The sequence below is a fragment of the Pelobates fuscus genome, chromosome 4 (assembly GCF_036172605.1).
Source record: "Pelobates fuscus isolate aPelFus1 chromosome 4, aPelFus1.pri, whole genome shotgun sequence".
In the NCBI taxonomy this organism is placed as follows: domain Eukaryota; kingdom Metazoa; phylum Chordata; class Amphibia; order Anura; family Pelobatidae; genus Pelobates; species Pelobates fuscus.
In genome coordinates, this window is record NC_086320.1 from 384,919,109 (window position 1) to 384,945,794 (window position 26,686).

Genomic DNA, 26,686 nt, shown 5'->3' on the forward strand with positions numbered 1-26,686 from the left:
TTCAAATGCCTTTTGCTGTTCAGGGGTCCACAGGAAGGGATCGTGTTCTGTACCTTTTATAGCTGCATAAAGAGGTTTCGCCAATATCGCATAACTGGGAATCCATATCCTACAGAAGCCTGCTGCCCCCAAGAATTCCCGCACTTGTCTTCTATTCTTGGGTATTGGTATTTGGCATACAGCTTCTTTTCTCTCTGGCCCCATTATCCTTTGACCTTCAGAGATATGGAATCCCAGATACTTGACAGTTGGCTGACACAACTGAGCTTTCTTCCTGGACACCTTGTATCCTGCCTTCCAGAGAATGTGTAGTAGATCATGTGTTGCTTGCTGACATATTTCTCTTGTAACTGCCGCTATCAACAAATCATCTACATATTGCAATAGTACACACTCTCCTGGGATGGACTTGAAATCCAGTAAGTCTTGACTTAAAGCTGATCCAAATAGGGTGGTTGAATTTTTAAACCCTTGGGGCAGTCTTGTCCAAGTCATCTGGCGTTTCGAGCCCGTTACAGCATTTTCCCATTGGAATGCGAAGATACACTGGCTTTCCGCAGCAATTCGAAGGCAAAAGAAGGCATCTTTGAGATCTAAGACAGTGAAATAGGTAGCCACGCCCGGAATTAAAGCAAGCAGGTTATATGGATTGGGCACAACTGGGTGTATACTTACGACCGCATCATTGACTGCTCTCAAGTCCTGCACAGGGCAATACTCATCTGTACCGGGCTTTTGAACAGGCAACAATGGGGTGTTCCAGGGGGAAGTACAGAATTTTAGGATACCATACCGTATGAACTTATCCAAATACGATTGTATATTCTTCTTGGCCTTTTGTGGGATATGATATTGCCTTAAGCTCACTGGATAGACCCCAAGTTTCAGTTCGATTCGAATTGGTGGGATATTGCGAGCAAGTCCTGGTGGGTTGTTCTCTGCCCACACTCCTGGTATATTAAACAAGGATTCATCACTCTTAGGGTTTTGGCTAGTCAACGCTGTATAAAGTCGCCACTCTTCTTCCTTTGGTACAGATATTGTCATTATACCTGAAGGTCCATTGAACTTTAAAGATGTTGTTCCATTTGGTAGAAACGTTATCTGCGCTTGTAGTTTTGACAACAAATCACGTCCTAACAGTTGGACTGGACATTCAGGCATATAAAGGAATTGATGTTTTACTACGTGGCCTCCCAATGTACAGAGTCGACTTTTAAGAACCGGTTTAGCAGCACTCCTTCCAGTTGCTCCTATTACGGTGATAGTTCTTCCGGATGGAGGAGCAACTAGGTCAGTCACCACCGAATGTTCAGCACCAGTATCGATCATGAAAGAACTCCTTTTTCCCCCTATTGATACATCGACCATAGGCTCCGCTTGGCCAAGGGGAATGGAGCCCGGTCGGTATCAATAGTCCTCCATGACCGTGTCAGCCAATCCTACAAAGTCCCTATCTTCTCTATCGCGGGATCTCTGCGCTGCTGGATAATACCTGTCTTCTCTAACACTTCCTCTATTGCTACCATTATTCCCTCCAGGACCTCCTCTACCTCTCGCTCTGCCTCTATAATTACCATATCCTGCCCTAAGTCTGTCTCTCTCATACTGTTCCCTTCGCGGACACTCACTTCTCCAATGCCCTTCTTCCCTACAGTATGCGCACTGATTTCTACTCAAGGGTTCCCCATTCCACTTACTATCGCCTCTATCTGTTCCCCTATATACTTCCTTTTCCCTTCTATCTACGCCTGTGATTGCTACCGCTAGCATATCTGCCTTTCTACGCATCTTGCGCTCTTCCTCTTTCTTTGTCTCTGTTTCCCTATTCATATACACCTTATTCGCTACCTCCATTAGTTGGGTTATGGACATCCCTACAAACCCTTCTAACTTTTGTAGCTTGCGCTTTGTGGCGAAACCGACCTCGCCACGTGTCCTTGGAGGGGGCTGCTTGCCCGCCTCTTGCCTTTGGACTATGGCCCTGCAGGTTAAACTGTTTATTTTCCCTGCAGAAAGGCTTATTCGTGTGATCTGAGTGCCATTCATCTAATAATGTGCAGTCAGATCAAAGCTATCTGGGGATATGTAGAAATGTGTGTTTTATGTACTAAATGTATCAGTATGTAATTTTATGTCTTTTACTGTCTTTTTGTCTGCCATGTGGGTAATGGAATTTGGCTCTGTCTTTGGAGATAATTAGATTCCTTCTCCAATTATCTCCAGGGCAGAAGGGAGGAAGCCAGGATGCATTGTGGGGATGTTTGACTTTTACTGTTTGAGCCAGATTAAAATACAATCAGCCAGGGGGAACAAAAGATACTTTTACTAACTTTTGAACCCCTGGTCTGATTCATGCCATTTTTTTATATGTTATTCCCCTGAATGGATTGATTGTGAATATGTATTTTTATGCGAATGTGATGTATATTTTGGGAGTTATGAATGTTGTGTAAAAACTGTATTTTCCCTACCTATGATAATTGTATTTTCCTGTGTGTACAGATAATTAGTTTACAGGTAGAGGGGAGGGCTATGTGTGGGATGTAACTATTGTGTGATTGGTTAATGTACTTTACTGTGTGTGTCCCTCCCCTTCATGGGATCACCTAATAAAAAGGGCTGCAAGCTAGCAGCCAGAGAGTTCTATTTTTACCCTCAACTTGAGTCCTGTCTCTTATTGGGGGAATCTGCTACAAGGGATTGCTATGCTAGGCATATTCCCTTGCTATAATCCATGAGCTCTTGTAAGAGCTTGTTCCTGCTTCGTTCTGAAGGGAGATAGCTGCAGCCTGCGGTGCTTATGGTGTCTGGTGGAGTGCTTGGAGTCCTCTGGAAGCGCTAGGAGCATCTTTCAACGGAGGTACCCAGTCGGGGTGCCAGTTGATCCGTTACACGCTTTATATCTCCGTAGGCTTGGCTGACAAAGGCAGAGTTAACCATCTGGGAATTCTCAGGGGCCTCCGGGTATACAAGCGGTATGCCTCCAATAATCGGTCATAAAAGACACCGGGCGATTCATCACATTTCTGCAATACCTCAGCCGTCTTAGACATGTTAATCGCCTTCTTTCCTCCAGCTTTCATGCCAGCAATAATAGCGTCCCTGTATGCTTTTAAAAGGGCCATATCTGCGCCATTGATATTCCATTCCGGATCAGTGTTTGGATAATGTGCTGCGGCCCATGCTGCCGGATTGGCCTGATTTTGTGTACGGGCCACTTCTTCCAGCGCTTTAATTGCCGCTTGGTTTATCCTTGTCCTTTCCTCATTATTAAACAATGTCATAAGCAGTTGCTGGCAATCAGCCCAAGTGGGATTATGTGTCTGGACTATGGAGGTAAACAAATCCGTCATGGCTTGAGGCTTTTCGGTGTATGAGGAGTTATGGGTCTTCCAATTAAATAGATCAGTAGTTGTGAAGGGAACATAAACGAATACTGGATCAGCATATTGTATCTGGCCGTCACCGTTAATGTGTGTCGGGCCAGGTGTCAGTCGAAGTGGCATTTGATAATGTCGGGGTTGTAGGGTACCGGTCAATTGTCGGGTTAGTATGGGGCTTCGTTTAGGAACGTCAGTTAGGGGTTCCGGTCGAGGGGTAGTAAGACAAGGGGATGGGGACGCTTTACTGAGGGGGAGGTCGTGAGTAAAATATTCCGGGCCGGGCTAGGAGGAGCCTGACCAGGAACTAGAAACGGCGTCAAATCTGGAGGGGGCAGATTCCAAATAACCCCTTATGGGCCTACCGCACAATCGGTATCCAATACCCTAGTGGGTCCGCCGTCTAAAACAGCGGTCGTCTTACCTCCTCGTTCCTGAACCTGGGTTCACACTCATCGACGGGGGCACCCCAGCACTTACTACGTAGAGGCCGATGATCTCCTGGACAACAGACCAGTGGCGCCGAGACGAAAGGAGGTCCACGCAGAAGTTCAGGGGTGCAGCCGTAGAGAACGTGGGCAAAGATAGACCGTCTCACGCCTCTGCTTCTCAGCTACCGTTGAACGATGAGCTTCCCGGCCAATGCACCAAATGATACCGGAGAAACTGACGGAAGCCAAGCACAGAGAGATGGACACAGGTTTCTTCAGGAAGGAAGAGATTCTTTATTCGATGCACCGACCGGGACTCAGAGGGACTAATGTCACCAAAAAACAGCCTGTCTGAGTCCTGAGTCCTGATCATACAGTGTAGGTCCCTTATATAGGCATGTAGCTCCTCCCATAATCAGTTCAACCTACACATACTCTTATCTAATCAACCGAATAGAGACTAAAATCCTGTTTGACCACATGGCTTGCCCAGCACAATGGAGGAGGGGAAATACTCGTATATCCTGTATTCCTACTTATGCTCCTTACACTACTGATTGTATCTTAGCTACGTGTAACTGACTTAACTGGTACATCAACATATGCAAATGCACATACCATGTGGCAATCTTGTCCTAGTAAATTTATTTTTACTGAGATTCCACCACATACTGACATGGAGTCTGTCTAATTCTCTCTATTTACTGACACGGAGTCTGTCTAATTCTCTCTATTTACTGACATGGAGTCTGTCTAATTCTCTCTAATTACTGACATGGTGTCTGTCTAATTCTCTCTATTTACTGACATGAAGTCTCTCTATTTACTGACATGGGGTCTGTCTAATTCTCTATTTACTGACATGGAGTCTGTCTAATTCTCTCTAATTACTGACATGGAGTCTGTCTAATTCTCTCTATTTACTGACATGGAGTCTGTTTAAATCTCTCTATTTATTGACATGGAGTCTGTCTAATTCTCTCTATTTACTGACATGGAGTCTGTCTAATTCTCTCTAATTACTGACATGGAGTCTGTCTAATTCTCTCTATTTACTGACATGGAGTCTGTCTAATTCTCTCTATTTACTGACATGGAGTCTGTCTAATTCTCTCTATTTACTGACATGGAGTCTGTCTAATTCTCTCTAATTACTGACATGGAGTCTGTCTAATTCTCTCTATTTACTGACATGGAGTCTGTCTAATTCTCTCTAATTACTGACATGGAGTCTGTCTAATTATCTCTATTTACTGACATGGGGTCTGTCTAATTCTCTATTTACTGACATGGAGTCTGTCTAATTCTCTATTTACTGACATGGAGTCTGTCTAATTCTCTAATTACTGACATGGAGTCTGTCTAATTATCTCTATTTACTGACATGGGGTCTGTCTAATTCTCTATTTACTGACATGGAGTCTGTCTAATTCTCTATTTACTGACATGGAGTCTGTCTAATTCTCTATTTTCTGACATGGAGTATGTCTAATTCTCTAATTACTGACATGGAGTCTGTCTAATTCTCTCTATTTACTGACATGGGGTCTGTCTAATTCTCTCAATTTACTGACATGGAGTCTGTCTAATTCTCTCTATTTACTGACATGGAGTCTGTCTAATTCTCTCTAATTACTGACATGGAGTCTGTCTAATTCTCTCTATTTATTGACATGGAGTCTGTCTAATTCTCTATTTACTGACACGGAATCTGTCTAATTCTCTCTATTTACTGACATGGAGTCTGTCTAATTCTATATTTACTGACACGGAGTCTGTCTAATTCTCTCTATTTACTGACACGGTGTCTGTCTAATTCTCTCTATTTACTGACATGGAGTCTGTTTAAATCTCTCTATTTATTGACATGGAGTCTGTCTAATTATCTCTATTTACTGACATGGAGTCTGTCTAATTCTCTATTTACTGACACAGAATTTGTCTAATTCTCTCTATTTTCTGACATGGAGTCTGTTTAAATCTCTCTATTTATTGACATGGAGTCTGTCTAATTCTCTCTAATTACTGACATAGAGTCTGTCTAATTCTCTATTTACTGACACGGAGTCTGTCTAATTCTCTATTTTCTGACATGGATTCTGTCTAATTCTCTCTAATTACTGACATGGTGTCTGTCTAATTCTCTCTATTTACTGACATGGAGTCTGTCTAATTCTCTATTTACTGACACGGAGTCTGTCTAATTCTCTATTTACTGACACGGAGTCTGTCTAATTCTCTATTTTCTGTCATGGATTCTGTCTAATTCTCTCTAATTACTGACATGGTGTCTGTCTAATTCTCTCTATTTACTGACATGGAGTCTGTCTAATTATCTATTTACTGACACGGAATCTGTCTAATTCTCTCTATTTACTGACATGGAGTCTGTCTAATTCTATATTTACTGACACGGAGTCTGTCTAATTCTCTCTATTTACTGACATGGTGTCTGTCTAATTCTCTATTTACTGACATGGAGTCTGTCTAATTCTCTATTTTCTGACACGGAGTCTGTCTAATTCTCTCTAATTACTGACATGTGTCTGTCTAATTCTCTCTATTTACTGACATGGAGTCTGTCTAATTCTCTATTTTCTGACACGGAGTCTGTCTAATTCTCTATTTTCTGACATGGATTCTGTCTAATTCTCTCTATTTACTGACACGGTGTCTGTCTAATTCTCTATTTACTGACATGGAGTCTGTCTAATTCTCTCTATTTACTGACATGGAGTCTGTCTAATTCTCTCTATTTACTGACACGGTGTCTGTCTAATTCTCTCTATTTACTGACATGGGGTCTGTCTAATTCTCTATTTACTGACATGGAGTCTGTCTAATTCTCTCTATTTACTGACATGGAGTCTGTCTAATTCTCTATTTTCTGACACGGAGTCTGTCTAATTCTCTATTTTCTGACATGGATTCTGTCTAATTCTCTCTATTTACTGACATGGGGTCTGTCTAATTCTCTATTTACTGACATGGAGTCTGTCTAATTCTCTATTTTCTGACACGGAGTCTGTCTAATTCTCTCTAATTACTGACATGTGTCTGTCTAATTCTCTCTATTTACTGACATGGAGTCTGTCTAATTCTCTATTTTCTGACACGGAGTCTGTCTAATTCTCTATTTTCTGACATGGATTCTGTCTAATTCTCTCTATTTACTGACATGGGGTCTGTTCAATTCTCTATTTACTGACATGGGGTCTGTCTAATTCTCTATTTACTGACATGGAGTCTGTCTAATTCTCTCTATTTACTGACACGGTGTCTGTCTAATTCTCTCTATTTACTGACATGGGGTCTGTTCAATTCTCTATTTACTGACATGGGGTCTGTCTAATTCTCTCTAATTACTGACATGGAGTCTGTCTAATTTCTGACAGTCTCTCAGCCATGGGGACCATTATGCCACCCCTGTGCTCCCATCCTGGCCCATCATACTCGCGCAATGATTCACGGGAGGTGTAGTTTTACTGGCGCCGCCCCCTGCAGCCTCTTCCTGCCAGGAAACTACAACTCCCAGTAGTGCACTGCGGCGGGCTGCAGGTCTCCCCTGGCACCCTGTGGGCATGGCATGGAAGCAGTGAGCTAGGTGGGTGAGGGCTGGTGGTGGGGGGAGGGGGATGGTCCGGGTTCTGGGCCCCTGGGCTCTGTTTGGGGGGGTTATAGGGATGAGGGGGGCTAGTCCTGCCCAGCTCTCTCCTCCTACTTCCTGTGAGCACGGGCTCTGAGTGTCCCCTCAGCCAGGAGCAGCACTCACAGGACAATAGCACTGACAGGATGGCTCTGCAAGGTAAGGGGCCCCCCACTAACCTGGCAGCCATTACCCTCCCCCATTAGCCAGATAGTATCACCCCTCCCCCATCAATCTGATAACTATCACCCCCTCCCCCACTAACCTGGCAGCCATCACCTCCATCATCACACTCATCAACCTGGCAACCCATCCCTCCCCCATCACACTGGCACCTCTTACCCTGGCAACCCACCCCTCCCCCATCACACTGACACCTCTTACCCTGGCAACCCATTACACTGACACCTCTTACCCTGGCAACCCACGCCTCCCCCATCACACTGACACCTCTTACCCTGGCAACCCATCCCTCCCCCATCACACTGACATCTCCTACCCTGGCAACCCACCCCTCCCCCATCACACTGATACCTCTTACCCTGGCAACCCATCTCTCCCCCATCACACTGGCACCTCCTACCCTGGCAACCCATCACACTGGTGCCTCTTACCCACCCCTCCCCCATCACACTGACACCTCTTACCCTGGCAACCCATCCCTCCCCTATCACACTGACACCTCTTACCCTGGCAACCCATTACACTGACACCTCTTACCCTGGCAACCCACCCCTCCCCCATCACACTGACACCTCTTACCCTGGCAACCCATCCCTCCCCCATCACACTGGCACCTCCTACCCTGGCAACCCATCACACTGGTGCCTCTTACCCACCCCACCCCCATCACAATTACACCTCTTACCTTGGCAACCAACCACAATCACACTGACACCATTACCCTGGCAGCCCACCCCAATCATATTAACAGCAACTAACCTGGAAGCCCACCCCAATCTCACTGACACCCATTATCCTGGCAGCCCTCCATCTGCCCCATCACATTGAATGAAAGCTCATTGAGCAGGGTCCTCCACCTCTCTGTTTCTGTACGTCCAGTTGTCTGGTTTCAATTACATGTCTGTTAGTCCACCCATTGTACAGCGCTACGGAATCTGATGGCAGTATACAAATAATAAAATAATAATATTTGACACCATTACCATGGCATCACAGTGTGGGCTGGGAGGACTGATGTAATTTGTGGATATCTTATGTTTTATGTGCGGGGGCATTTAAGGTGTGTGACTGTATTTGCATCTGTCAGAGAGGGCATTTATAGTCCATGGATTGTATCTTATAAGAAGGAATCCTTGCTGTACATGAATTGCATCATATCTCAGATAGTACTTACTGTACATGGATTGTATACTGTGTATGGTATCAGCGAGCACTTACTGTACATGGATTGTATACTGTGTATGGTATCAGAGGGTACTAACTGTACATGGATTGTATACTGTGTATGGTATCAGTACCATACGGTACTGCGGCTTTTGACACTGTTGATCATCAACAGCTTCTTCTCATCCTCCGCAATATCGGTCTACAAGATATTGCTCTCTCCTGGTGCTCCTCCTACCTCTCCCAGCGCTCTTTCAGTGTTTCTTTCTCTGGCTCTGCTTCTTCTCCCCAACTCCTCTCTGTTGGTGTCCCTCAAGGTTCAGTCCTTGGTCCCCTACTGTTCTCCATCTATACTATCTCCCTTGGTAAACTCATTAGCTCCTTTGGCTTCCAATATCATTTCTATGCAGATGACACGCAAATCTACCTGTCCTCTCCTGATCTCTCCCCGTCCCTCTTGACTAGTGTCTCTGACTGCCTCTCTGCTGTTTCTAACTGGATGGCTGCCCACTTCCTTAAACTAAACTTGACCAAAACTGAAATTCTGGTCTTTCCTCCCTCAAGTGTTGTTACTCCTGTGTCCGTCTCCCTCCAAGTCAATGGTGCTACCATCAGCTCCACCACGCAGGCTCGCTGCCTAGGTGTTCTCTTTGACTCCGACCTCTTCTTCAAGCCTCATGTTCACTATATCGCCAAATCCTGTCATTTCCATCTCAAAAACATTGCGCAAATCCGCCCCTACTTAACGCCAGATGCGACTAAGGTGTTGGTCCATTCCACTGTACTTTCTCGCCTTGACTACTGTAATCCGCTTCTCAGTGGTCTTACGTGCTCCCAACTTGCGCCGTTACAGTCCATAATGAATGTGGCGGCGAGGCTCATCTTCCTGTCCGCCCGCACCTCCCATGCCTCACCCTTCTGTCAGTCCCTACATTGGCTTCCTATAAAATATAGAGCTCAATTTAAAATTCTGGTTCTTGCTATTAAATGTCTACATAATGCTGCTCCCACCTATCTATCCTTCCTTATACACAAGTATGTCCCGTCTAGGCCCTTACGATCTGCTGAAGACTTACGTCTATCTTCTGTCCGTACTCCCACCTCTGATGCTCGCCTTCAAGACTTCTCGAGGGCTGCACCGTTCCTGTGGAACTCGCTTCCCTCCTCCGTTAGATGCTCACCCAGTCTCCGCTCCTTCAAAAAAAAAAAATCATTAAAAACCCACTTCTTCATAAAAGCATATCAATTAAAATAGCTCCTGACTGGTTCCTCTTCTGCAACTGTCACCAGTCTAATACTATCCTTACCTTTTGTGTCATTTTACCCCACTCCCTCTAGCATGTAAGCTCATTGAGCAGGGCCCTCAACCCCTCTGTTCGTCCACCCATTGTAAAGCGCTGCGGAATTTGACGGTGCTATATAATAATAATGATAATAATCAGTACTTACTGTACATGGATTGTACACTGTGTTTGGAATCAGAGAGTACTTACTGTACATGGATTGTATACTGTGTATGGTATCAGAGGGTACTTACTGTACATGGATTGTATACCGTGTATAGATTATTTTAAGCAAACAAATATGTTTGAATGACTATCTGTTCCTGTCCAAATCTGAGATGATTAAATTGCGTATACGCAGAAGTAAATTCACACTGACACACGGAGTTCAGGTTAAAAGAACTTTGAGAAAATTTAATGGCATCTGGTTAAAAAGCGGGCTCGCAGACCCTTATAAGAGCAATATTACATCATCATTGAATATCAAGATAACAACAAATAAACATCATTAATTGGGTTAGGTGTTAAGTGGCTATGTCAATATCCACCCATCAATATTATTAATTGGCTTAAGTACTAAGTGGCTGGCTAAATGTCCTCCCACCGAGAGGTGGCGTCATCTTGGACACGGGTGTGGACACGATGGCTCAGACGCCATCTTGCTAGCACGAGGCTTACTCGATGGGAGGGGGGCTTTAGGCGCCATTTTGAGTAGTTAGTGATGTTAGATTCGAGGTCAGGTTCAAGGCTTTTTAGTGAATGGACATTTCATTAGTGCAGTTCTCATGATCTAACTATGGTATACTTTGTTTCATATTACAGGAACTTGACAATTCCGGTGTTACTCATATCCTTCCAGAAAATACATTCTCTTTCTAATATTCTAAATGCTGTTAGGAAAATCTGTCATATAATGAAGTTTAATGGAGTTAATGGGAAATTTAATGAGGGTTTTACTAATTCTATAACAGTATCAGAGGGTACTAACTGTACATGGATTGTACACTGTTTGGAATATTCCAGTCTGGAAATTCAGGTCATCTCACTCTGGTCCACAAATACACGTTTTGCACATTCTTGTTCCTTAGACTTAGAATGTAATTCCTAATGTAATGCTCGAGACAGCTGAAAGTTTGAATTTAATGGTCAATGTATAATAGGAAGGGCTCGAGTCTCAGTCCTACAATTTATAGAAGGGCTACCCAGGTAAGTATAACGTACAGGCAGAACTTTTCAGGTTTGAGACTTCTCTCTTTTAAAAAAATAATAATAATTTCCCCACTATTTTAGCTGAATATCTCTGGTGGGGGATGAGAGAGCAACCCGAAATCCCCTGCTGGGAAAATAAAGAGTTTGAGATTCCATTGTTACAGAGTTAGGACTAATAGAAATCTGGGGAAAGACCAGTTTTATTCATGTGTTTTGAGAAATGTTCATTTGGAATGTAAGCAGAACAAATAATGATAATGAGCAGGATTTTACGGTGGTTATGATTGACACTGAGGTCTAACAGGTTGCTAGACTTGCTGCTGGCCGAAGTGAAGCATGATCTGTCATGTCAGCACAGACATGAGAAGGCCTGTCTGCGTGTCTGAGCGTGCTCCAACCTGCGAGTCGGTGGGCACAGCTTGTCAGTGTGCTGGCTGCATTCCTGGGAGCTAGAGGCTAGGAGCTGAAGGATGTTAGTATTTACTGATATGTGGGTAGATTTTCTCAAAATATGCAAATCCAGTGTTCCGTGGGATGTTAGTGTGCCATAAACAGACCTATGACTATGTTGGTGACTACAGCAAAGAAGAAACAGCGTTACTGTGTTCACAGGTAGGAGGTGATGTTAAATCAGTTTGTAAATACCATAAAAAAAAACAAATTGCTTTGGAAATATCATCACCCATGTGATAACCGTTGCTGTAATGCCTTGGTATATCACAAAAGGACTAAACGAAATTGGATTAGCGCGCATGTCAAAGGAAAAGTAGACCTTCCCTGGTAGGTCTGTGTCCCACCTGTTACAAAAAGATTTTTGTGATAAAAAGAAGCCCGTATGGAGCAGAGAGAGAACTGTGTATTTCACAAAGAATCTCTCCAGAAATTCGACTCAGCAGACGCAGCTCTTGGAGCCACAATTGGGAAGAAAAGTGCAGAGAAAAGACAGAGGGAGAGCTGATGGGAGAAGGGTTTGGAAACTTTGGAAATAGATCTAGAAGAATTGTAAGTACTTGCTGTGCATGGATTATATCATACCAAAAAGTACTTACTGTACGTGGATTATATCATATCAAAAAGTACTTACTGTACGTGGATTATATCATATCAAAAAGTACTTACTGTACGTGGACTGTATCATATCAAAAAGTACTTACTGTACGTGGATTATATCATATCAAAAAGTACTTACTGTGCATGGACTGTATCATGCCAAAAAGTACTTACTGTACGTGGACTGTATCATATCAAAAAGTACTTACTGTACGTGGATTATATCATATCAAAAAGTACTTACTGTGCATGGACTGTATCATGCCAAAAAGTACTTACTGTACGTGGATTATATCATATCAAAAAGTACTTACTGTACGTGGATTATATCATATCAAAAAGTACTTACTGTGCATGGACTGTATCATACCAAAAAGTACTTACTGTACGTGGATTATATCATATCAAAAAGTACTTACTGTACGTGGATTATATCATACCAAAAAGTACTTACTGTACGTGGATTATATCATATCAAAAAGTACTTACTGTACGTGGATTATATCATATCAAAAAGTACTTACTGTACTACGTGGACTGTATCATATCAAAAAGTACTTTTCAACGCGGTGCCGTGTCCGGCGATCGACAGGAGCAAGAAACCAGGGACCCAGAGATCCAAGGGCAGAGGGGGACAGAACAAGCTCCTCCATACCTTCTTGACTCACACTGGCCTGTTAGATGCCTGGAGACTACAACACCCCAGCATACAAGATACACATTTTACTCAAACCCACACGATACTTATTCTAGAATTGACTACATATTTTTAAGCGACATAGGCATGCACAAGTTGATACACTCAGAAATAAATAACATCACCTGGTCTGAGCACGCACACATCGCAATTACACTAGGTTGACTCCAATACTCCTAATTCGACATGGAAATTGAACCCCACTCTTCTAAAAGACGAATAGGTATTGGCATCCACTAAAGAAACCGTCACAACCTATTTTGCACATGAGCTACTACAAAAAACTCAAGGATGACCTGATGCCCCACCTAGTAGCCCTGTACAATCACTTCCGCCAGGGTGGCACACCAGACACTGACATGACAACAGCAAACATAGTGCTAATACCAAAACCACAAGCTACAGACCTATCTAACCTATTGACCCGTCTGATACACCCAGACCAGGTGGGCTTCATACCAGGGAGACAGCTGTACGAGAATACCCGTCGAAGTGCAGACCTGCTGTGGTATATGAGGGAGTCTAAAAAGCCCTCTCTGGCACTATCGTTCGATGCTGAGAAGGCTTTTGACAGGGTTAAAAATTACTCTGCAAAATTGGATTCCCAGACCCCTTCATCACTGCGGTTAGAGCTGTGTATTCCGATCTAAGAGCACAAACACTCATAATGGGGGCCCCCAAGACTCCCTTTCCCCTGGGCAACAGTACGTGGCAAGGGTACCCACTCTTGCCGCTGCTGTTTGTGCTCATCCTCGAGCCACTGCTTCTGGCCATCAGATCAGACCCACTGATCTGAGGCGTAGAAATAGCACATCAACCATTTAAAGTCGCGGCGTACGCGGACAATGTCCTCTTGACTCTTACAGTCCCGATAACAAGCGCGCCCAAACTTGACGCACTACTAAACCAGTATGGAGACATCTCCGGCTAAAAAAAGTTAATCTCTCCAAATCAGTTGTAATGCCTTTCCACCTCTCGATCCCGGACACTGCCGCCATCAGACAGACATATCACTTTAAAATAGCAACAGAAGAGTTTAAATACTTAGGAGTTAACCTGGCGGCTGACCCCGCCACCCTCTACAGACGTAATTATGCCCTGTTGTTCCACACTCTCATGGGTGACCTAGAGAAGTGGACAGAGAAGCCCATCTCTTGGCTAGGGCGCCTGCACTCTGCGAAAATGAATAACCTGCTGAGACTACTGTTCATGTTCCAGTCACTGCCAGTAAAAGTTACCAGACATGTAACCAGACATGTAACCAGACATGTAACCAGACATGTTACCTAACATGTATGCAGAAGGCAATAGACTCATTCATATGGCAGAAAAAGCGACCCAGACTGGCCTATTGTATCATCCCAGGTGGGTGGGTGAACTGGGCCTCTCGCACCTGTACCATTATTATCTAGCGACCCAAGTCACTCCGATTATACATTGGCACTCACCCCAGACCATAGGAGATGGGTGGACATAGAATCCCTGCTCATGGGGGCGGATCTACCCGTTTCTACTTATGGGCCCCGAAAACCCAAAGGGTCATACTATGGATGACATGTCCAGCCGTTCTCAATTCCATTCGCTTATGGGACCAGGTGACGCTCAAATATGCCCTAGGGAGCGACCCTTCACAGATGACACCGGTTCTCAGGGATGAGGGCCGGGGACTTCCGGGGAATAGAGTCTACGGGGTTACAAAGGTACATACACCTACAAATGAATGGAGACATAGTCTCTTATGACCACTTGCGAACTCAAGCCCCACTCCAAAAGCGGGACTATTTCCACTATTTACAGATCAGGGACTTCGTACGTTCCAAAGAGGTCAGAACAGCAGCGGAGCGTCCATTAACATTCTATGAAAAACTATGCCTCGAAGAAACAACCCAGACTAAAATTATCACTCTACTTTATCAACACATCAGCTCCAAGGCGGGGGAATCGGGACCTCTTAGATACACTGACCAATGGAAGGCCGAGCTGAGGGAGCTGCTTGAGGGAACAGACTGGCAGGAGATCTGGGAAGCGTGCACCAAAGTATCAATGTGTGTAACGCTTCAGGAGCAATGCTACAAATGCTATTTAGGTGGTACACGACACCAGTCAAGCAATGTCACATGAGACTGAGTCCCACTGATACATGCTGGCGTCTATGCGGAGAAAAAGGTAGTTATATACACATGTAGTGGCACTGCCCAAAAGTTAGAGAATCCTGGAGGGAAATGGTAGACCCTAGCTCTAAAGTGTTACAAACGCAATTAGAACTTGAGCCCTGGGGATGCCTACTCTCCAGACCCACGGAGGGCCTCACCAGACACGAACAAAAGTTATTAAACATGCTCTACTCAGCAGCACGGAGAGCACTGACACAAAAATAGGCTATTCCGGAGTTACCACATATGTCCATGGTACTAGCGAAAATTAGGGACATCTATTTAATGGACAACTTAACAGCACAAATCCGCAACACCACAACCACCTTCCACAAAGTATGGGACTTATGGGAACCATATGAAGATTAGCCCCTTAGATGGTCGTGTCACAGAGCTTAGCACTCCTCCACCCACTTAGCTACCCGATTACATCAGAACGCAGAGAAAGACATGCAGAGCCCATTTTTGCACACTGTTCGTTTGTATTTGTTATGTTTCTTTTGTTAGTGTTCATCTCGAATTCTGACAAACTGTGACAAAGCTAAGCACGAACAATGGCATGTATGCAACCCACATCATTTATGTCCTGTCATTTTATCATGCTGATACCTTTCCAAAAGCAAGCTTCTGCGTAAGCCTCTTATCACTGCACTGTTTCAGTAGTTGTCAATGCAAAAATAAAGATCTCTCAGTTGTTGGTCTGACATTTTCTTTTCCACCGAAGTAAGGAGGGATTTTTGCGTGCTGTGTGAGGCCTCCAGTAGCGTAAGCCTCGTGGTGGTGCCCTCAATGGTGTGGCCCAACGCAGCCCCCTCCTCTGGATATATAAAGGTGTGTTCAGATGAGTACGATGATCCCTCATCCTCCAGTGCCATCTATTCCCATGTGGCCCTCTGTGAGCTCCGCAGATAGCCGATGTTACGGCTGGTGAGGGCCTTACCAGCCCGGGATTTCTTAGTTTTCTGGACCAATATTTCTTCTAAGATCAGGGGTCAGGTGTACTATATTGTAACTACCTGAATTCCACCCCCCAAAAAAATCTGTTTTTTGGCAAGATATAACAATGTCCTCAGCAGGATGTGTCTGCTCAGGTATGCAGCTAGCTCCTTTAGGGATACAAACCTAATGTCATGGTTCCCCTGTCCCTAGTTGTATTCTTCCGCCCCCCCCCAACACCTTTTTCCAATAAAATTTAATAGAATTGAAGTTTTATTTGTCTTTTCCGACCTCCCGCAACATCATGGTAGAGTCCTGGCTTCCTCCAGTGATGGCCAGTCCAGTTTCTCCTCATATGAGCTTTAGCATCATGTATTTAATGCTTTCCTATGCGCTTTCACGTCACGTGATCCAGTCTTACTCGGTGAGTACTGCGGAAGCCGGGAGAGGTGGATTTACCCTGCAATGTAAACATCACAACTTTTTTTTAAGGTTTTACCTTACTGCACCCAGACCTTCATTGAGATAACGTGGTCTGGGGACTTTAGTGTTCTTTAACAAGCGTGTTTGTGAAAAAGAAATTAAAATTTAGAAATCCTCACTGCCTTCATCATGTCGCGTTGTCAGACATTTTTATCAGCTCCGCCCCTTCCTGCCAAGGCACGTAGCCACCACGTGGCCGGCCGGTCAGAACTGTACCTGAATGGCGATTCTGTTCTACCGAAGGGGTCTGAGCGCTATATGGACAATTTTGGGGCTCAGACCTGGGCAATTCGGGGATATATAAATTGTGGGGTTCCTGTGTACCATGGCTGTATTTTTGGGGTGCTTTATGTATTTCTTATGTGGTTCCCTGTAATTGAGAGATAATTGAGTGACTGGTCTTTGACTCCATTATCTCCCAGACACAGGGACGCCTGGGGGGGGTTTGTGTTGTGTTGTGTTGAATGGAGACCCAATGCTGGTGGTCTGTGCATTAAAAGCCGAGTGTAACGATACAATCAGTTGTGCTCCCAGAACGGTGTCGTCCAGTTACTGGGGAGGGATAGAGCTATCCACATTCCAGTGCCTTGTTCCAGTTATCCCGGATCCAGCGGAGGAAAGTCCTGTTCAGGACTAGCGCTCCGCTACAGAGCAAAACCAGAATCAATGTGCCAGGACTGAACTGGATTGTGATGGCAACTGATAAATCTTAAAGAAAAACACGCGTTCTAGGTGATTTTCAGTGTTTTGTTCCACTGTATATTTTCCAGAGAAATCATGCTTTGCCTTTAAACAGCACTAGACATGAAATGGTTACTTCAATACATCGAATGTTCCATGTGTTGTCAGCAATGAGGGGTGTGAAGCGTATGGAGTGACTTGCAGCTGTTCTGTGTGATCAGTTACCCCCCTTTCCCTTGCATTTCAAGAGCAGCACTCAGACATGCAACAGCTTGCAATGCAGCCGTCTTAAAGAGCCCCGTCCTACTTACTTGTCGGGATAGTAGGATCGGTCCCTATGTGTTTCCCTGCGATGGGGCGCACCGTGCACCCCAGAGATAACACAGAGGGGCCACCTAGAGGACATAAGTCCAAAACCTACAAAATCTGACAGAATGGTTTAAATACATGTGTGGATGATGTAACGATCTGTGTGTAAAATACTATTTATCTCCCCCTATACACAGCGTCCCAATCAATTTACACAAAGAAAGCCCAATCAGGCATCTTTATCTAGATTTCCTGGTGTAAAACAGATAAACTAATAAATGAATACATTCATGGAGTCTCTATATTACATGGAAATTGATATAATGCTTCCAAAATGGGGGTCAGGTTTTAAATCTATCCCTTTCTCATTCTGCATCTAGGTTCATGATGCCTCACTGCCTCGCTCATGGCTGCAGGAACTGCTGCGACACGTCAGACCCATCGGTTACTTTTCATGCATTTCCAGATTGCGTGGAGGCAGCGCGACGCTGGGCTGGCCTGTGCGAAGTGTCAGAAGCAGACCGTAACCACTTAATACAGGATGTGGAACAAGGTCACTCTGCAAAGTATCATATCTGCTCCCTGCACTTTGCTGACAGTGATTTTGAGGAAAGTCTGTCCTCACCCAATAGAGAAGCACCAGGAGGGGCGAAACGCAAACTGCGATATGGTGCACAGCCCTCCGTCTTTCTTACAGCTCCGATTAGGCCCAATGACGAATGTTCAGAGAATGGTGAACAGGTGAGAAAAAACCGCTTACTATCTATCATATGGTCATATTGTATAACCTCATACCATATAGCAGTGTATTGTATCACATCATATTATATAGCCATATTGTATAACCTCATACTATATAACAGTGTATTGTATCACATCATATTATATAGCCATATTGTATAACCTCATACCACATAGCAGTGTGTTGTATAACATCATATTATATAGCCATATTGTATAACCTCATACCATATAACAGTGTATATCACATCATATTATATAGCCATATTGTATAACCTCATACCATATAGCAGTGTATTATATCACATCATATTATCTAGCCATATTGTATAACCTCATACCATATAGCAGTGTATTATATCACATCATATTATATAGCCATATTGTATAACCTCATACCATATAGCAGTGTATTGTATCACATCATGTTATATAGCCATATTGTATAACCTCATACTATATAACAGTGTATTGTATCACATCATATTATATAGCCATATTGTATAACCTCATACCACATAGCAGTGTATTGTATTACATCATATTATATAGCCATATTGTATAACCTCATACCATATAACAGTGTATATCACATCATATTATCTAGCCATATTGTATAACCTCATACCATATAACAGTGTATTGTATTACATCATATTATATAGCCATATTGTATAACCTCATACCATATAACAGTGTATTGTATTACATCATATTATATAGCCATATTGTATAACCTCATACCATATAGCAGTGTATTATATCACATCATATTATCTAGCCATATTGTATAACCTCATACCATATAGCAGTGTATTGTATAACATCATATCATATAGCCATATTGTATAACCTCATACCATATAGCAGTGTATTGTATCACATCATATTATATAGCCATATTGTATAACCTCATACCATATAGCAGTGTATTGTATAACATCATATTATATAGCCATATTGTATAACCTCATACCATATAACAGTGTATATCACATCATATTATATAGCCATATTGTATAACCTCATACCATATAGCAGTGTATTATATCACATCATATTATATAGCCATATTGTATAACCTCATACCATATAGCAGTGTATTGTATAACATCATATCATATAGCCATATTGTATCACATCATATTATATAGCCATATTGTATAACCTCATACCATATAGCAGTGTATTGTATCACATCATATTATATAGCCATATTGTATAACCTCATACCATATAGCAGTGTATTGTATCACATCATATTATATAGCCATATTGTATCACATCATATTATATAGCCATATTGTATAACCTCATACCATATAGCAGTGTATTATATCACATCATATTATCTAGCCATATTGTATAACCTCATACCATATAGCAGTGTATTGTATCATATCATATAGCCATATTGTATCACATCATATTATATAGCCATATTGTATAACCTCATATCATATAGCCATATTGTATCACATCATATTATATAGCCATATTGTATAACCTCATACCATATAACAGTGTATTGTTTCACATCATATTATATCACATCATATTATATAGCCATATTGTATAACCTCATACCATATAACAGTGTATTGTTTCACATCATATCATATAGCCATATTGTATAACCTCATACCATATAGCAGTGTATTGTATCACATCATATTATATAGCCATATTGTATAACCTCATACTATATAACAGTGTATTGTATCACATCATATTATATAGCCATATTGTATAACCTCATACCATATAGCAGTGTATTGTATAACATCATATCATATAGCCATATTGCATAACCTCATACCATATAGCAGTGTATTGTATCACATCATATTATATAGCCATATTGTATAACCTCATACCATATAGCAGTGTATTGTATAACATCATATCATATAGCCATATTGTATAACCTCATACCATATAGCAGTGTATTGTATCACATCATATTATATAGCCATATTGTATAACCTCATACCATATATCAGTGTATTGTATTACATCATATTATATAGCCATATTGTATAACCTCATACCATATAGCAGTGTATTGTATAACATCATATTATAAAGCCATATTGTATAACCTCATACCATATAGCAGTGTATTGTATAACATCATATTATCTAGCCATATTGTATAACCTCATACCATATAGCAGTGTATATCACATCATATTATATAGCCATATTGTATAACCTCATACCATATAGCAGTGTATTGTATAACCTCATACCATATAGCAGTGTATATCACATCATATTATATAGCCATATTGTATAACCTCATACCATATAGCAGTGTATTGTATCACATCATATTATATAGCCGTATTGTATCACATCATATCATATAGCAGTGTATTGTATAACAACAAATATCCACATATAATGGCAGTAGTGTTTGGAAGGTCCGAGAAGAACCGTTTAAATAAAGAATTATGGAACATTCTTTAATAGAGTGTGATGGAGTCAATAGAACTGGGACGCTGGCAAATCTAATCTTATTTTGCAAAGACCCCCAATGGTGACATCTCAAGTCAGTGTGTGCTTGCCTAGGGGTGCGTTTTTTAAGGTGAATTATATTTAGCGGATGCTCACCCCCCCCCGGGTGCTGCCATTGTCAAGAGTAAAACACTAACATCAATAGAAAATACCGTGAGACAACAGGGTCCTCCTTAGATATTGACTCACAATCAGTAAGACCGTTCCTTTTTCCCACAGCCGTAGCTAGCGGTTTTTTCGGTGGGTACACAGCTGCTTTAATAGAGAGGGAAAAAAAATCATTGAGTTTTTCTGATTATTTCATGCCCTCATTCCAGATTTGATGTTAATTTTCTCACATGTTATAGAGCCCTTTAAACATCTCTTATTGTGCACACTGATGCTAATATGGGTCTTCCTGCCTGTAAGATGGCCCAGTGTTGGTTTTATATATGGAGGTAAACATCCCAACGTCCAGTAAAATAATAGTTTAGAATTTCTTAGTTTTTAGGCTTCTGATGTTGTCATATCTCCAGAGTTTTAGGACACAGAAACCAGACCGCCCCATGCAAAAGCCCCACTGGTAACTGACCCTTGCCGGTCCAACAGACCCCTCCTATTGTGCAGATAACGTGTGTTAGGAGCGAGCTGACAGGCCATCTTCACATGTGTTATTGTCCACCTTCATAAATCAGTTACTCTATTGTTATTGCATGTTCTGGATAACTTTATCAGTAGTAGGGATCAGAATACTGGTCGAAGGGTGCATTCATGAATGTCACGCTATATAACAATATAACATCTAATTTGTAGTTCAGACACTCCATTCCTTCTGCTGATTAGCTGGGAACCTCCGCCAAGGACCGCTTCCTAGCTGGAACCAGGGTCGCCATGGCTTGACTGGGGTCCTCCTAGAGCCTCTCCGTCCTGGAACAGGATAGGGAACTAGCTCTATTTCTCCCAGTAACTAGACGACACATCGTTCTGGGAGTACAACTGATTTTAATGAGCCAAACTCTGCCTTTTCTGCACAGACCCCAGCAGGGTGTCTTCATTGTATTCAACACAAGCCCCTCCCAGGAATCTCTGGGCCTGGGAGATAATTACATTAACCCCTTAAGGACGCATGACGGAAATTTTCCGTCATTGCAGCACTCCCCTTAAGGACGCTGGACGGAAAATTTCCGTCATAAATGAAAATTAACCCCTGATTGCCACAATCGCGGCAATCGTGGGGTTAATCTTACTGTAGTGTGTCTCCCTATCGGAGGCACACTACCATGGGCAGTTTTACTTTCACAGCCCATGTGATCGCTCTGACCGGGAGTCAGAGTGATCACACGTGCTGCAGTGAAACCCGATCTGTTTCCCTGCAGCTCTGTGTGAGCTGTGAACAGCAGAGAGACAGATCGGTGCTGATCTGTCTCTGGCTGTAAAAAAAAAGTGTTTGTAGCAAAATCCCACCCCCCCCTCACCTCTTTCAAATAAAATGTAACCCCTTCCCTGCCCTTTGATCACTGCCTGCAGTGATACAAAATACAGATCACAGTATTTCACTGTGATCTGATTTTTTTCTTTTAACCCCTGAGGGTTAACTTTTATTTTTTTTAATCCTCAGGGGTTAAATGTATTTAATTAATTCTTTTAAATATTTTAAAATATTTATTTATTTAGCTAAGGTGGGTAGAAGTTAGTGGGGAAATTTGGGGATTTACGGTTAGGCTAGTTAGGGGTTAAAAGTTAAAAAAAAAACAATAAAAAGTTAAAAAAAGCTTTTGAAAAGTTTAAACAAAGTTTTAAAATAGTAAAATAAGTTGTTAAATGCTAAATAAAACTTTTTAAAAGTTAAAAAAAAACTTTTACAAAGTTAAAAAAATGTTTAAAAAAGGGAGAAAATGCGTATTACCGCTACACTTGCCTTTTGAAACAAATATGCCTTTTGAAACACCCTGGGGTGTCTTCTTTAGGAAATGGTATGCCTTTATGTGGTAGCTGGAATAATTAACCTACAAACACACCTCCAAAGTGGTGTATGGACACAGCGTAAAAATGTAAAGTTTGAAAAAACTTAAATGGCTGTGTCTCAAATGTGCCCCTTCAATGTCCGCATATACCTGGCAAAGGTAAATATGGGGGTATTGCTGTGCTCAGACGACATAGCTGAGCAAGATATGAAGTATTATATAGCCGTAGCACACATAAGGTTTGCAAAATATACAGTACAAACTCACAGTGTGTGTCAAAAAAGCAGAAAAAATGCTTATTACCACTACACTTGGTACAAGCTAGCAGAAAAATGATCCCCCACTAAGGTTCAAAATATGCCTTTTGAAATACCCTGGGATGTATTCTTTAAGAAATAGTATGCTTTTATGGGATAGTTGGAATATATAGCCTGCTAAAAAACGTCAAAGTGGGGTAACAACACAGCGTAAAAATTCAAAGTTTGACAAAACCTGCAATGGCTGTGTCTGAAATGTGCCCCTTCAACGTCCCCATATAACTGGCAAAGGTACATACGGGGGTATTGCTGTACTCAGACAACATAGCTGAGCAACATATAAAGTATTATAAAGCCGTAGCACACATAAGGTTTGCAAAATATACAGTACAAACTCACTTGATACAAGCTAACGGAAAAATTATCCCACGTTAAGGTTCAAAATTTGCCATTTGAAATACCCTTGGGCGTCTTCTTTAACCCCTTAAGGACACAAGACGTGTGAGACATGTCATGATTCCCTTTTATTCCAGAAGTTTGGTCCTTAAGGGGTTAAGAAATAGTATGCCTTTTTGGGGTAATTGGAAAAAGCAGCCTGCTAACATATTGAAAAATAGAATACGGACCCATTAAAACTCTCCATGTAAATTCACACTTAAAAACCTGAACTTATCACATCTCTTTCACAACACTGTAACTTCACAAAATAGTGTCTGGGTCATACATTGGGCATATTGTTTTACTCAGAAGAGGTAACTGAGCATACCTAGGGGGAATTTATGACAGTGGCACTTATCAAATGTAAGAAATACCCAGCGAAAATGCAACATGTATGTAAAAAAAATTAATTTTTTTTTCTCACCACAAAATTTGAAATAAATCGGTGAAAACATGGTGGCAAGTTAAGGTATAATATATGCCTAATAACATACCCTTGGGTGTCTGCTTTCTAAAATGGAAGGCCTTTATTGGGTTATTTGAACAGTCAAATGGCTATAATGCCACAAATTCAGACATATGACCATCTATGGAAATTCCAACTATAGAAACTGAAATAGCATGGTCTCCTATATGGCACTGTAGCTTCACAGAATAGGGGCAAAGGTATACAATGGGGGTATCGTTATACTCAGCAGATGTAGCTGAACACAATATGGGGTTCTGTACAGGGATAGCACGCACTAGATTTACGAAATACACATTACAAAAACTTTGTTATATGTGAATATGCCAAAATAGAGAAAAAACACAATTTTACTCCAATATTTAGCAGAGATTGGCGGTGAAATGGCTATGCAAAAAGTGTCAAACTAACCTTAGGTAAATAGCCTGTGATGTCTACTTTATATAAATATATACTTTTGTGTGGCAATTTTGTTTCCTGTAATGGGTATTAAACTTCCAAGACAAACATACCAAATTCTAAAATTGTTTCACATTGAAATTTTATTTTAGACCTTGTAGTTTGTGACCTGTAACTTTCAAAATAAACTGAAATCCTACACATATTATGTACTTTGTAAATCAAGACACATAAATTAATTGATTTTGAATTACTTTTCCTAAGCTGTACATATTATGCACACATTATTATTCCAAAACGTGGGGAAAAAAGCGTTGTTTTTGTTTTTTCCACATTATTTTGCATTTTTTTTGGAATAAATGAGAATTTATACATGTATAGGTCACATCAAATTAAAGCCCTTTTTGTTGTCTAAAAAACGGTATATAATATGTGTTGGTACAATAAATAAGAGCGATGCAAATTGCAGTTGAACACAAACAGCAAAAAATGCAAAAATTGCTTGTGTCCTTAAGGGTATGTCCAGCTTCTGAAGCTGTGTCCTTAAGGGGTTAAATACTCTAATTATCTCTTAGGAACAGAGAGCCCAACACAAAATATAAAAACAAGTACCCCAAAACATACAATAACCCCACATATTTAACATCCCCAAATAGCCCTGATCTGAGTGCACAAGTTCTGACTGGCCGCAAAGTTGTCCTATGCCTAAAATACTTCCAGGGTGCTTGGTGCTTCTGCCGGTCAACATTCGTGAGCTCCTGTGGCCGCAATACGGGGTGCTCCGCCTTGCTCTACGGTAGTGTTTCTTGCCCTTAGTCTCAGGCACCGTCCCTCCAAAAAACACTCTCCTGGTACCGCACGGTCACCTCATGCCAAAAAACATTCTATAATATTCGCGACGAAGTCTCGCTGAGGTGACTGGGAACCCACAAAGTCCTCATGATGAAATTGTTTCCTTAGCGGTTGCGGCTAAGTACTGCTGGGACTATTTGTGGCTTTGGTTCATGTGAACGGCCAGCGTTCGGTTCCATTTGCATGAAGGGAAAGTGCCGGACCAGAGGCACCCAGGGAAAGTTGTTAATTGCGGCTGGGCAGAGTAACTCCGAAACGGCTTCCCAAACCTGGGCCATAGTCGGTGGGCAGGAGGCCGGCTTCCACACTCCTCCAGGAGTCCGTGGCAAACGTACATGGGAAGGAGTGTTTGTCACAGCATCCTTACCTCAATATCCAAGAGGAAGGTGGCCTGTGTGTCGGGATTTAGGATGCCAGCTGTGCTTTGTCTGTTGCAGTGTTGTCTTGTGTGTTGTGGTGGGGATAATTACTCTTTGATTGTTTGTGTCTTCAGGTCCCAGTTGCGCACCCTGACCTTCATTTCAAATCTAAGACTGAATCTGGGAAGGAATGCTCCTGTCCATTACACTGCGTCACTCAAACTATGGTTCGCAGCTCCCACCAAAACATGGACCAGGTGAGTCCCTTGGACAAAGCTTCAGACGTGTCCTGCTTTATACAACCAGCAGCAGATTGGGGATACAGCTGAATAAATCTAAAACACAGGGAAATAAACAAAAAATAGTGCAATACAGTAAACACTCAATATATCATGCGCCACATGAAATGCACTCACAGAATGTGCCTCCCCTGAAGTAACTGGGGGGCTAGTAATCCCACTCTCCACTCCACAGTCGCCAGTTGATGGAACAGGACTCCAGGAAGGTGAAGGTATAAAAAGGATTATTTATTTATAAAAAGGTGACAACCCATCACCATAAAGGTTAATATAAACGTAAAGAAAAAAGAAACGGTCCAACGCGTTTCGTTCCCTAGCGGAACTTCCTCAGGGACCACAATAATACAAAAGATAAAATTGCACTTACAAACAATAATAACAAATCCTAATATCCCCACCCCAAGAGTTTCTTTAAATAGGGCTAGTCCCTAAAAGTCATTAGTGGATAAGTGGGCGTCCTTCACCATACCCGAGTTCCATTGGTGAACTGCTGATATCTCCATATGTGTTTGTAGTCTCCATCATAACGGCTTGATTGACATTGGCGCACCGGCATTAACGGGACCGGAAGTAGTAATATCCGGATAATTATGCGTTCCACATGACGTCCTGTACGTCCCGCCTTTTTGGGCTATCACCCATATCGTCGGGCGGAATATATTATAATAGTAAGTATCTACTAGAAACAGAGAAGTGTCATTATCATCAAACTTAACTCAGAATCATATGTATGTTATATTTAATAAATTATTCTTATCTTAATAAGTTGTAAATTTGAACTCTCTGAGTTTTATACTCATATTA

At 42.1% G+C, this 26,686-nt stretch overlaps 1 protein-coding gene across 1 annotated transcript in view; it reads left to right on the plus strand.

Annotated features, from left to right (window-relative positions):
* Positions 1–7,338: 7,338 nt before the first annotated feature.
* LOC134609502 (uncharacterized) overlaps positions 7,339–26,686 on the plus strand; it is a 133,586-nt gene continuing 114,238 nt past the window's right edge. The window contains exons 1-3 of the mRNA XM_063453162.1: positions 7,339–7,418; positions 17,989–18,349; positions 25,718–25,840. Of these exons, the coding sequence (XP_063309232.1) occupies positions 17,993–18,349; positions 25,718–25,840 (480 nt within the window). The 5' untranslated portion in view covers positions 7,339–7,418; positions 17,989–17,992. The remainder of the gene's footprint in view (positions 7,419–17,988; positions 18,350–25,717; positions 25,841–26,686) is intronic.